A 14,853-nucleotide genomic window follows, 5' to 3' on the forward strand; every position below is an offset into this window, starting at 1 on the left:
ACGGTGAAGGTAGATTTCTGGAGACCAATTACTTTTTAATACAGGATATTTACAGGTTTGAACATAAAGTACTTTATTAGAGAAAATGTGAATTGAAAATTACTGTTTGGAGTCTACTATCATTAACAGTCACTGTTTCTGTTCAACTAAACGTGCCCACAAAGGAGGCTGTAACTACATTTTATTGTGGAAATACCTGGTCTCCTACAAATGTTGGGTGAATTTCCACTGGGGTTTTGTGCTGTATTTATGATATAATAAAACTATTATGTTTTCAACTTTCATTTAATAATCCTTTGTATTTATACACAGGGAACATACTCCCTTTTTATACGAAAGACGTCCCAGACACTCTCTGACTTTTATAAGTGCTTATTTTTCCATGACTGTATGATGTGTTTATAGGTACAGTCATAAAAGATTGACTTAGGATTTCAAGTCCTTCAGGAGAATTTTTTCTAAGTGATCTGTGCTATTAGAGTTTTTAAACTAATTTTTTTAATGAAGAAAATTAGATATTTCAGATTGTAATTAAGTATATTTTGTAGTGAAGTGCTAAGTAAACAAACACATTTTCTAACAAAAGAAAACAAAATGAAGGACTTCCAGAGAAACAGCTTCTTTGGATACTTTAATTCTGACATCAATAGCATTTATAAGCTATCAACCATTTAAAATAGTTGTGTTTCCTTTAAAAGCTTTTGTATATGTCTATTGAAAAGATTCCCTTCCTTCCTTCTCCACAACTTAACATGTTAACACAGGCACCTAATTGCACATATTCTTCTGAATTAAAAAATAATATAAGTATTAGGTTTACACTCTGGTATCCTTTATACTTTGCAATACCTTCTTCACAGGTAAGGCTATTGAAACACTGCTTAAACACAGAGCAGAACACTACTCAACCTGGGTAAAAGAGTGTCAGAATATTATCCAAATGGTAACTTTCACAGAACAAATAAATGTTATTTCCTAGAAAATGAGCCATCAAATAACAGTATAAAAAAACCTAATGTTTAATATACACTTAGTCATGAATTGCAAAAGGCAAACATAATGCCTAAATCCATCAAATACGTCATGAGATTGGTGTTCAAACAATGAGAGCAGACATTACCAAATGACACAGAGAAAGGTCAAAGAAACAATGTATGGTAGAAAAGGCATCAACAAACTTGCAAATCATTTAAGCAAAAACTATTTTAATGCATCATTCTAAATAAAATCATGTTATAAAACATAGGATTTGTATGTTTTCATTTAAATGCTTGCTTCCACTACTTGCTGAATAGAAATACTGAATTGCTAGCTGAGATAAACTATGCGTTATTTTGCTTAATTATCACAAACATGTGTTCACCAGCAAAGCCAAAAAAATGCCAAAATAAAACCTAGCTAGAGTTTCCATTTTGGAAGGAAATTTTTTTTGATTACAAAGTGCAGATTTTTTGAATGACCCTGTACTTTTTTTCCCCACACTACAAACATATCAGTCTACTTCTAATAATGGTATAAATTCATATACATACAAATTGCTGGTTTGATAATTTCTTTCTGCCCTTCTAATTTTTCTCCAATGTCCTGCTCCCAGTACACCTATTTGTAGCACCTTCTCAGAATTCTCTCATATAGATATTCAAGATAATTTCTGAGGCTCATTAGTGGCTTTGGTACAAGCCTCTTAAGTTAGCAGAATTTGATGCAAGCATCAGCAAACAGCGTAAGATGGGTAGATTTTAGATTTACTCCAGAAGAGTAAATAAGCTAATTTTTTCAAAATGAGGGGGTGGGATGTTGATTTTTGTTTTTCTGATTGTTGTTTGTTTTATGATGGAACTTACCTTTTTCAACTGTGCTTCCAACTTACTACACTCTTCTTTCTTTTGTTCTATGGCTATTTCTAAAGACTTAAGTTTGGAGTCTCTTTTCAGCCCTGCTGATGCCAATGAAGATGCATGTTCTTTGAGATCGATTAAACTAGACTGAAAAATGACCAAGAGTAAAAAGTTAATTCCTAGTCACCAGGACACTAATTTATTGCCAACTTAGTAATCACTTGGATCCTGCTCCCCCTCCCCTTCCCCAAAAAGAGTTGACACAAAGATAAGCATTGATAACAAAAGACACCTTTTTGAGAATACAACCAATTGGAATCACAGGAACTGATATGCAGTGAAACACAGAAACAGTCATAATACAGACAAGTTGACATTATATTCTGGAGGTACAATTACTTTGAAGTCTATTGCTTTAACTGACAAATGAAAAGAGGAGCAACAATGGAATATTCGAGCCTACTGGAGGCTTACGTAAAAGAAAATATAGAAAAAACAATGCACAATTATGCAAAAACTGAAGCAATATTTTATGTACAGAAGTGAAGACTATGAAGACTGCTTAAGTAAACAGGAGTTCAGAAGCTGACCACTCAAGTGGCAGAATTTCAGTACTTAAAATGATTCAAGTGTAATCCTTATGCACTTTCTTTCATCATAATGACATAGATAGAACAACATAGATTTTACTGAAAAGACTGACCTCTTTTTCTGTCAGTTCAGCTTGTAAAGCATTAACCTTCTCCTTCAGGTCTTTGTTTTCTTTTTTATATGATTCGATTTCTTCAAGTCTTTCTCTGTCATCTCGGTCCCTTTGTTCCTTCAAGCGCTCTATTATTCTTTCCTAGCAAGGGAAAGAATTGCAAAATGGAAAAGTTGAGAATCATTTCAAGAAAAGACAGAATAAAATTTCTTTACACTAAGTAGCACTTAGGAAAATCAACCATCAGAAGCAGAAGATGATTGAATTAATGGTATTAAAGTCAATGCAAGATTTCCCCTGATTTCAAAAGCATCAGATCAAGATTTTAAATACTTGATAACATAGTACTGAAACTTCCCTAAATGTCTATACTGACATGAATTTGTTTAGTCTTGTGATAGATATGGAAAGTTTTTCATCTGTACTATATTTCCTGTATTGATAAGTGATTGAAGTCTTGAATAGAAGTTCAAAACAGAGCGGTGATAACTGGTTTAATCAGCTTGAATTTGGTGGTTTTCTGAATGCTAGTAGCATCTATAGTGATTGCAAGAATCTTTCAAGATTCCAAATCTAATTAGAAATCAATCAGTTGCTAACTATCAGTAACTAACAGTTTACATGTTATTTATTACATTACATATATTACATTATATTTTGAGGAAAAAAAAAAGTTGTCCAAGACACAGAAAACATACCCTAATACAAATTCAGATATCCAAAGAATAACTCAACCACATTTTTAAATATTTTGGTGACTTCCAGTTACTATTATAAGGATTGCTAAAAATCACCAGTCAAGGATTGGGTGATGAATTCAAAGGGTGAAATGTAAAAAGCAGATGCAGTAGCATGGTTTTGTTAAGCTTTGATTACATTCTTCAAACTCACATTCTACCAATACTTGAAGGATGAAAATACTAACCAGCAAAATTTAGGACAAAATAAAATAGCAACTAGAAATGCATTTGAATTGGGAATAGGGCAATTTAAGCAAAGTATCAGGGAACTACTAGTATCATTTTGGACATGGTAGTCGGAGGGCAGTAGAAGCAACATCGTTTGGGAAAGTTAAACCTACATTGGACAAAACTACATCCTGACTAAATTCTACACTACCAGTCGCATGGCTCAGGTAGAATCATCAACATGCTCACGGGTCCTATTCGAGTCCTTTTGTACTTGCTTGAAATCTCCAGGAAGGAGTTTAAGACTGAGATCAATACTTAAAACACTATTTCATAGAACTGAAAAAGACTGATGGAAGCCTAATATTATTAGGAAGAGAAAAATCTCATGCTGAATCCCTCCTTCCATAATTCCTTATACTGCCATATATATACAAACACACACACTGGAGAAAGAGAGAGAGATACACAGACACATATACATAAAGTTTACCATTGCTCCTATCAATATGTAGTTATTATGTCTCTGTGGTTATTATATGTCAACAAAAATTACAACACAAGCAAAATTTCAAGTAGCTGTACATCCCATTCTGATTTGTAACAAATTCAGTCATTATAATGAAAGAAATAAATTAATTAATTATCAAAGTTAGCTTAAGTTGTAACAGTACTTATAAAAAGCATGTATTTTTCAGACAATCCTGGTTATTCATTCATTTTCTCCATACACTATGACATACTATGAGGTATGATGCTCTTCCAAGACCTATATGATTTTCTGAAGATTGCTTCTGTGTTTTTTAAAGTTCAAGACATATTTTCCAAACAGCCAACTCTCAACACTTATCTGCATTAAAAAAACCAGCCTAAACCCAAGGCTGTGATTTTCATCCCAGCAATCTTCAACCTTGGAGATTTTCAAAACCCAGCCGGACTGGATCCTGAGCAAATTGCTCTAGTTGACTCTGTTTTGAGCAGCTGGGTTGGACTAGATAATCTCCAGGTCTTTTCCAGCCTCATTGGTCCTGTAGAATAGGCAGAGATAGAGACATTTTCTAGATTCTGTACCTCAAACACTGCTTTTCTACTCAATCTCTCTCCCTCTATTTTCTCAGTTCATCCCTTTGTAACACTGATGACATCAGCAACCCTTCTGACAACTGTCCAGTGCCTCTGCTTCTTGTCTGTTCCTCCTTGCATACTGCATAGCAAAGGAACTAGTTACTAGAAAATGGAACACACACCTAGTGGAAAGTTTTCCATAAGTGTGCCCTTGTATTTTCAACTTTTATATATATCTGTCTTCCACTACACATCTGTTGAAGATCTCCTATTATTCAGTCTTCTATCATTTAAATGGCATATTATCTGCATGTATAAAGTTTAAAACTGATAAAAACTTTCTGTACGAACTGAATAAATATTTAATTATTTTAAATTACTGATTTAAAACTTGGCTACACTTAAATAAATTTGATTTTAATGAGTTACGCATCTCCCTGAAAATATTTAAATGCCAATTCAAGATATAGAAAACTTCAGCTTCTCGTATTGATCTTATTTGGAATGTCTATTGTTTGTGGTTGCTTATTAGAGAGCTAATTGTAGACTCCAGTGTAAGTGCAATTAAGCATATTAGAATTTTAATTTAAACCTTAATGTTTGTATTTCCTTATTTTTACTTGAAATATTTTTAAATTAACTTACTTTTGCATTCTGTTTATACAGCAAATGTAAGCTATGATGCAACATATTTTATTATGTAACATTTGAGATGTTTGTAATGATTGTAATATTATGAGATATTAAGAACAAGTATCAAAAGCAGATGTGGGGTATTAATCTTCACAGATGCTTGCTACATAACTAGTTTATTATTGGATGCGAAACTACGCCTAAGTGCTAAACATTATATATTTCAAATATACTCCTTATAGAGCCATTTCAAATATTTATATTCCTCTGATAAATTCATTTTTTTCTTCCAGTTATATAATATTGGCTTCCAGCTGTAATAATTTGTTTCAGCAACAGTCAAATTTTTAAAAAATGCATCACATGGATTATCTTCTAATGTAATTATATGTATTAGTAGAATAAATGTTAATTTTTTTAGGTTTTAAATGGTTAGACAAAGATCTTTACCAAATGAGTAGTTATATTTAAGTTTGTAAATAAAATTATTTTTAATCTTTTAGACATTGAAAGATAATCAGTACTATACTGTAATACAATAATCATTTAGGTGATAATCCTGTAAGAGGAATATGGGCATACTTATTTGCTACTCCTTCTTCCTAAGGAAAACCTTTTCAAAGGGCTGGACGTTGATAGTACTTTCATTTTGCATCCAGCATTCCCCTAACATCGGGGACTCCTTTTCACAATATAGCTAACTGAACATACACATCACCAAATTAGCATTACTGTAAGAATCTTCACAGAATACAGTGTTGACTAGTCATACAAGACTCATATCCCTACTTCATTCAGAAGGAAATAGACATTGAGAACAAACTATTTCCACTTAGCATACAGTAAAAAAGATACAGCCAAAACTAAAGGTAGCAATGTGTAGTTCAATCTTTTCTCAGGACACAATCAACTGTCTGTGCACTGGGAGCCCTGGCACTGCAGACGTAGCCGAATCCTGGCTCCATTCAGCCCAATGGCAAAGTCTCCTTTGACTCGTACCTGACAGGATTTCAGGTAGAAATGTGTTCATACAGAACCATGGTCCTTCAACAGCAACATTGTTGAGTATTACACAAATGACAAACAAGCAAATGTTCTAGGATTGTTTGGGTTTTTTTTAAAATTACTATTAGCTGGCTTTTGCTATATAGATTATGCAAGAAAAAGATGATATGGGATACTAAATAACTTCAAGTTTATTCCTAGTAACAAATAACATGTATTCTTAAACCCTTGAATAATAACATTAAAATGCCAGCCTCCACTAAGTGGAACAGTTTAATAACCATTTAGAATCTACGTAGTTATATTCAGACTTGGTTTTATACCAATTCCTTCTTGAAGATTTATTTACCTAAATTACATTTTTTCTTCTATAACAAATTAAACATAACACTATTTCACCTTATTAATGAACAGTATAATTTTTTTCTCAGTCAATCACAAAAGACGACTAATTTATCTGTGTGTCAGCTGCGTAAGGCTAAATGTCAAAAATGTGTTAAAAGGCCCTAATATACCATGTTTTACTTGATTAACAGCTAACTTGCAGAAATCCCAACAATGTGTTCTTGTTTCAGTCTATTTGCATTGGCGAGCTTTGCTTATGCACTAATCTAGGACCTCACAAGTCTAATCTATTTGCACTTTATCACAGAAGCAGGAACTGAATTGCCACAGCATATAGCTCTATTATCAGACATACTCAATTGCTTATCTGCTGTATGCTGCTACAGTAGGACCAACTTTATAAATATCAGCTTCATGAAAGCAAGCTCTTGAGCTGCTTTGGGCCAGTCCAAGAGCTGAGATATTCTTTGAAAAGTTTCTTGTTAAAACATCAAGGAAGCTGATAGCAGTTTTGCATCTTCTGATTTTCAAACTTTTTTTTTTAATAGGAGTGAACTTATTTTTTGCTTATTGCAATGTAACCTTTATTGTTGTTAAGAATTTTTAGTGCTTAGGAGAGGTTCCAAACCTAGGGGTAAGGAATTAAAGGAATTTTTCAGCTTAGTTCCAAAATGCACTCAAAAGTGACTAAAGTTGTGCTGATTTGGTTCTGATTCTTGACAAGAAATTTTATCAGCAATATTGACAGAAAAATATGAAGATTAACAGGATTAAATTTCAGAAAATTTTGATGCTGTTTTATGTCATCTACAGTAGCTTCTCATTTCGTGTTACCAAGCTACCTAATCACTAAATGTCAAAGAAAAAGAAAATCAGAGACAGACACTTGGGAAAATCTATTTTCATGAAGAATAAGGAGCCATATTTTCTAATTCAGAGCCAAAATCTCAATCTTCGTATTTTCAAGAACAATGCAGGAGAAACAGGAATGCTCTAGCATTTGAGGTTTGGACTTTAAAAATAGCTTCATAATTAATTCGTTTCATATGACCATGTTTAATTTTTTTTTCTATCCACAGAAACTAAGCAATTAAATTCAGTTTTAGTGAATTGTGGCTAACTAAACTGGTATAAATAAATTTAATTTCTATTTAAAAGAGCTTCCCATGATGCTCTTGGAGTATTTTCAGCATTATTTTTAAATTAAAATTCTGAAAACTATCTAATTGGCCTAGTCTCAGAGTATAAAACAAAATTATATTTCTGACAAACTGGGCCTGATAAAATTTCTAGGGAAAAAAACCCCAAACAAATACGTATTTACATGGAAATCACATATTTGTGATTCTTGAATGAAAGCAGCATCCTTTCTTGACAGCACTACAAATTTAAATTGATAGAAGTACATATATTGGTGCACTTGTTAATAAGAAACTATCACGAAAGTTTCTGGTTTGTCCCATTTGGACAAAAATCTATTAAATGTTTCTACCAGTATTTGCAGTGGAAAAAGTTAGTAACTGTTGATAAAGTCTGTAGGTCTTAAGAATGCTACTGCAGACAGAAATAGGGATAAGAAAACTGGAATCTGAAAGCTGGACTCAAATAGGAAGGAGACATATGTAAACATAAACTGTTAAGGTATTTAGCTGCCAGAAGACACAAAAAAAGGTAGTTCATTTGGAACTTCTAGAAGATGCCTACTGGCATCTTTCAACATATAAATACATCCCATCTTAATACATTAAGAGATCACACTTAAGATTAAGAAACCGACCCCTGAAAGCATGGCGTTCAAAAAACGTTCAATGGGAAAGAAACTGTGCGTGATTTCTCTGTACAATAAACAATCAAAATTATACATACTTTTACCCTAAGATTAACTTCCCTGTTTCTCAAAAGCTCATAGTAATTATATCCTGCAGCGTTGCTTTTCTCCTTTTTTAAATCTATTAATCGTTCCCCAACTGCAAAAAGACCTCCCAGTAGCACAAAGATTAAAAAAAAATTAAAAATCCATCAGAATTAAATATTTTTAACATGGTTCTCCATAAGCAAATTTATCCAATGAACAGGGCAATATTTTAATTCTTTTAGAACGGATATTCTAGATTTTAAAGTTTATCATCAATATTGCTGCCCAGACTGTCAGCTACTGTAGATCATCCAGTAACGGTGTAGGAGCTGTGTTATGCATCTATTTACAAATTGAACATATATTAATGATTTAATAATTTAATTAAGCTAACATATCTCAAAATACAAATGAAGAATTTATATAAAAATTCAAGCCATATGTTCCTATTCTAACAGAGACACTAATTTGCATAATGATTTGCATATTTCATAAAATAATTTATATTCTCAGTTACAAAGTTCATCTGTAGAAAAAGGGTATTCAATAATTCTGTGTATCTTCTCCTTAGGTTAACAAAGTAGTATCGCTGAAGTAATACACAATAAGCATACCACTTACATATATATATATTCTCTTTATATACTGCCACCTAACTTTTAGAAGTAACAGTCTCTAAAAGTGCTTGAAACAGTCCTCAGAAACCACAGCATAACTCAGCTTCATGCCACTTCTCAAAAACATTGGCTTACAAAAGATATCATTGCCTTCATCATCTGCAAAAAGATAGAAATCTCTGTGGCAGAGGGAAATGTCCCATAGTATCCATTGGGTATGTGTCCCAGAGCCCGCAAACACTGCAGGAAAGATGCCATTCTCAGCTGATTGTTTGTAAGCAAAGCAACTGCTCTGGACAGAATTCAACCTTAGGGACCCGTTGTGAGTTCTAATCAACTCCACTTAGAGAAACCAGTAATCACACTGATTCTTTTAAAATAAAAAAGTCTGTTCGTATATAATTATGCAATTCCAAATGAAGCAGACATGAACTGCAAAAATACAATTCAGAGAAGTATCTAAGTTTACCTAACTTTTCCAAAACATGAAAACTAGCTTCATTTATTGGACTTTGAACCTTTATTATAGCAATCAAACTAAGCATGACACAAAATTTCCATACCCTCAGGGTCCCTAGTGTTGTCACATTTCAAGTCACCATATACACAACAAAATTCTATGGCACAATTTTTAAACAAACTCCGCAACAATACCACACTACAATATTTCAAAATAACACATCCTGAGTTTAGAAAAATTTTACAATTTGTATCTCTGAGAATAATAGAATATTTTCAGATATATACAAAATTTCTTCAAAATTATAAAAACTTTCACATTTACTTACTAGTTTACATTTATTTCAACAGCTTTTAGAATGGTACTGATTCAAAATTACTTGAAAACAAAACTAATTGCCACTCATTAATTTGGGTTAGGTTTTAACCCATTACTTCTTAACATTTTTTTATTTCTGGTAGTGAGAAGGCGGCTATACATGTTCTATTCAATACCTCCACACTTGCTGCTTCTACTATGAACCCTGGCAAACTGTCATTAGTTTAATATTTTCAACAGAGAAATACATTACAATTGAAGACGGAGTGCAACTTAGCAAATTACCCCATCTACAAAGTATTGCACAAGTGCATTTTCTCTGAAGTACTGTAGATATAGCTAAGAAAGAAAATGAGATACAAGATTTCTTTGGATTTTGACAATCTACTTCACACTCAGTTACACAGGAGAACAGGCAGGTTTGCAGTGTGACACTCACTCTGCTTTCTACATTGACAACAGTACCATGATGGTTAAAGGACTGTTTCTAACTCTCAGATGTTTCTATGGGCATTTTGGGAAAGTGGTAACGTAGACTAGTCCAGAAAAGACAGTTTACAGGGAAGAAAAACAGGTTATAAAGTACTTTGTGTAATTTTTTTAATAATGTGCTGTGAGACTGGTGAGCACTGTGCCCAGATTAGCAGTGAAAGATTAACAAAATGCACATTCTTTCTTTATGGCATAAATGCTGTAAACTTATCCATATGATGCCACAATAATAGTAATGCCAACTTTTTTCACTGTTGTAAACCAAATAACATTACACATACAAAAAAATCAAAAATATAACATTAGCATTTTAGGTGTTAGTACCAACATCACAGTGGCATTTTGAAGTCATATACAGTCATAAATACCCTCCTAGGATTACACACTGCAGAACAGCACATAACAGTTTAATTAGTTGCACTCACCTGTGCACATTTAAATGATATATATTAAGATCTATAAGCTGCAAAAAGTGGATACTTGTACTATTTTTTTTGGCATATAAATTCACTTGGATTACCTTGTATTCAAAGTTACCAGGAAGAAAAACCCTGACCTCACTGAAACTGGTAGGAATGTTGCCACTAATTAAAACATTTATTTGTCTCCTTTGCTAGGTATTTTCAAATTAAAGGCATATAGTTTTTAAAGAAAAAAAAGTACTTCTCCATTTTTTATGAAACACAATTTCTCCTATAAATGAAGTGTAGAAAATCAATAGAGCTAAAAGCAAGCCAAGGTGACAGTTTATACAGTCACTTGCTGTTGGCTCTTCAGTTAGGCCCTGCTTAACAAAGAACATGATAATCAAGAGCACAAAGCTATAAAAATACCCCAAACTCCACTCCACTCCTTTAAGTCAGGTGTCCATGCTTTTCAGTTCTTTCAGGGAACAGCCACTCGCCAACTGTCTAAGGGAAACTCTTCCCATGTCCTGGGCCATTTATTCCATCCCCATTTAAAAGGACATCCTTCTTTACCTCAGAGTCCTGTTTCAGTTCATCAACCAGGAATCACTTCTTGCTATGACTCTATCAGAACAGAGCCACCTGCTTTCCTGACAAGGCCCATAGGCTTTGTTACAGGTGCCAGATCAACTTAAAAAGACATTTTCTGAACACTCTTTACCCACAAGAGCAGCACATAATGTTGTTCCATGAGAAAAACATTACCTTTTCTGATAGAGCTTCCTCTAAGGTTGCTAGTGCTGTGTCTGTGTTACTAGAATCCGTCTGCAATGACTTCACTCTGTCTTTTAGATTCGTTAGTTGCTTGTCTTTGTCCCTAAGTTGCTCCTGTAGATTTTCAATCTGAAAATAAAACCAGATTATAATATTCATCAACCTTGTCTTAACATTCAAAGAGGGACTTGGGTGCTGGGATCAACTGAATGTATACATATCACACATACGATATATATGCCTCAGTATATTGCCAGGTTTTTGCATGGTATAATATCAGCAGTTTTTAACTTCTATCCTTTCTAATAAGTTACAGAAAAAAGTCTCAGTGCAGCCAGATGTTTTATTATTTAAATATTTTCTGATATTAATCACTTTCGTTTAAGGTACTGCATTATCTCAGTAATTCAAAGTATGTGTGGAATTACCCCTTTAGATTATTCTAGCTGCAATAAGGACAAAGAAAGGGAGAAGCAAAGCAAGTTCAGTGAGCCTTAAACTGGGGAACCAGAAAGATGATAACCTACCCATCTAGAAACATCTTCTTCCACAATGCCCTGCTGTAAAGGAAACTAATCTGGGCAGAGATCAGGAAGATTATACTTTAAAAAGCCAAACCCAGAAACAGAAAATCCCAAACAACCCAAAGGCCACCATTTCCACTCACTTTTTTCATCTCCACGAAGATTTAAGATATGTCACTATTTTAGATATTAAAACTCCTTTAAACAGGTCTATTTATTCCTCCAGCAAGTATTTAAACATACTGCTAAGGTACCTATAAACACACTGGTTTGTTAAACACATCATGATTTATAGAGGTTAAATCAGAAAGGGTTTGCACAAACAATTGTCCACAGGACCATGTGGTTTTTGGAAGCAAATCTGAATAAAAGCACTCAGCTTCTGATTGTCACAGCAATCACCTTCTATGGCTGTAAAGCCCTATGACCTTCTGCACAGAATGCAGAGAGGACATGTGGTATGTCAAATGTGTAGAATTTGTCAGAAAATGTCAGAAGAATCAACCTCCTTTCATCCTACACTCTCAGTGCCACTCACTATTATGCCACTGGCATAAAACCAAAATTTGTTCCATGATACTTAGCACAAGTAAATAGCCACAAGAAAATTAATTAGTCTATTATTTTGGTATACCATTTTATATGATAAGACAACATATGCCTAAACCCATTAGGTATCATTTGTTTAAAACTCATTTTGAAAATGATGGTAAAATTTGCCAAATTATTACTGTCAACAGAGATTCAAATTCTTACTTTCATAAGTGAACTTACACCTTGGATCACGTTCCGTTGCTACTGAAAGGAATGAAGTTTTGCTGTTCATTTCATAAAGTAATGTAATCTTTCTCAAAGCCAACCTCATTTCCATTTAAATCAAGTCAGATTTAAACCGGATCCTTCAAATTTACTGCTATATTGTACTTAAAGATTCTTTAACTTGAACTTAAAGATTCTTTAACCTGAAGCTGAATTCAATAGATGTGCAGCTCTGCAGAAGTCAACTGTTATGTCAATAAAAACTTGGTCTCCATATGCAAAAATGTACCACCATAGTCAATCACATGTTAGTTTGGGGCATATTTTGGTACAAATTCTCTTCCTACTACATTATACATGTATAGGAAAAAAAGCCTGAAGTTAAGTTTTGACATCATACATATCTATAATTAACAAATCATAAAATCCACAGCTGTGTGCACTGTATAAAGCTTGTTTAAATAAATTTAAATTTTAAAAGAACTTAAAAATTAAAATAAAACTTGAAAGTAAATCTGGAGGAGCACACTACAATTTGAAATGCATTATAACAGTATGGCAAATAAAAGTATTGTACCTTTTTTTTTTATATATATATATACATAGTGTAGTATGTCAGATTACTGCTATGGGCCAAAGATTCCACGCTGTGTAAACTATAAAATAGGAAGGTATATATAGAAAGGTTTTTTGGGAAGACCTGACATATAATAGCTCACTCTTGTAAACGACTTCTCGTAATATTTTTCTTCATGTGTATATTTTATACAGATACAGAAATAAGATACATGTGTTAATGAGTTAAGAACTTTTTATTTTATGGCATATGTATTAGTCACATCTAAAATTACATTAACTGGCATTCAGAGGACTGCACACTATGTTTCTTTCTTTACTTTCATCCAAGTATTAATGATTTCAACAACTACCTCATGACACCCTGTGGAACACTTAAGCAACTGCACATTTCAGCTTCAAAATAAATTCTCAAGCAAAAAGGAAATAAAACAGGAGAGTGAATATTGATTACATGTTCTTTGAAACGAAGTTAAGATCTGGTCCTTTATTATCATCAGCTTGACCTACCAATTCTAGGCACCCTAAATTAAAGTACTTATTTCCTATGCACAGTGCTTATCTGAATTCCACAGCATTTACACGATTTCCTTCCTCTTAAAACTAATTTAAAATATGATCCAACCCTTAACCAAGAAAACATGTTCTAAAATTATTCAGCATTTACAAAATTCTTTCCTCAGAGGTAAAGAGAACAGGCAGCAAATTAAAAACATCCCCATTGAATCACAACTGCTTTAAAATAAGTCATTCAGTGCGTAGTCCATAGATAAAATAAGAGGAAAGGATCTGATTATTCTTTTATTTGTGCTATATAAATCTGAAGGAAATACTTTGATGGGAACAGGACCACACTGGGGTATGTGAAAGTAGAATCAGTACCACAGAGTATTTGTTTGTTTGTTGGGATGGGGAGGAGATTAGTAAAGGTCTGCTAATGCAGACAAGATTTTATGACCAGTTAATTACAAAGCGTTCTCTCAAAAAGATTATGGGAGGCAGAGAGATTGAGCAGTCTCACAGGCTAAAATCTTGGAACACAAGATATGATTTAGTTCTTCCTGGGTTTTTTAAATTCAGAAAAAACAACAAAGCCTCTGGTAACCTCTGTCATTCTCCAATATATATTTGGGTACAGGCATATATGTAACGTAAGGATACCATTTTTTTGCTGAATAATAACTTACTTCTGAGTCTGAATTCCATTTATGACAGGGACTGTTAAGACATTTAAATCCTCAAGCACTTATATTTTTATCTGATAGGAAATCAGTTACTGTGTAGTTTTGTCAACATGCAATTCTTACCTCTGTGAACTGCTATGTCCCTGTGCCACAAGCTGTACAAAAAGAAACCGCTCCATCCTTTCTGTATTTCAGAAAGTGAGTATATTCCCAGACACTAAGACAGACTTTATTGCTTTTTAAAAAACAATACCCTTACAGATAAATGTCTATCCTATGGGGCATCCTGTCAATAAACTGCAAGTGCTAATCTTGTCACTTTTCAGCGAAGGTCTCAGGAATGCTTCTTAAATACTCAAGGGATTAAATTAAATCTCACCCGCAGACAGG

The 14,853-nt window shown here is 33.3% G+C and overlaps 1 protein-coding gene across 14 annotated transcripts in view; it reads right to left on the reverse strand.

The window, feature by feature from the left end:
• ERC2 (ELKS/RAB6-interacting/CAST family member 2) overlaps positions 1 to 14,853 on the reverse strand; it is a 486,059-nt gene that overhangs the window by 295,994 nt on the left and 175,212 nt on the right. For 11 of the 14 annotated variants that reach the window (XR_001412191.1, XR_001412196.1, XR_001412189.1 and 8 more), the window contains 3 exons: positions 11,412 to 11,549; positions 2,542 to 2,682; positions 1,845 to 1,985 (listed from right to left, as the gene is read on the reverse strand). Coding sequence is in view for 1 of the 14 variants with exons in the window: in XM_014943272.1 (XP_014798758.1) it covers positions 1,845 to 1,985; positions 2,542 to 2,682; positions 11,412 to 11,549 (420 nt within the window). In the remaining 13 variants the exon portion in view is untranslated. The remainder of the gene's footprint in view (positions 1 to 1,844; positions 1,986 to 2,541; positions 2,683 to 11,411; positions 11,550 to 14,853) is intronic. The other 3 variants (XR_001412199.1, XR_001412201.1, XR_001412200.1) reach the window with 1 other exon arrangement.

This window comes from Calidris pugnax, unplaced genomic scaffold, assembly GCF_001431845.1.
Source record: "Calidris pugnax isolate Ruff unplaced genomic scaffold, ASM143184v1 scaffold128, whole genome shotgun sequence".
Classification (NCBI taxonomy): Eukaryota; Metazoa; Chordata; class Aves; order Charadriiformes; family Scolopacidae; genus Calidris; species Calidris pugnax.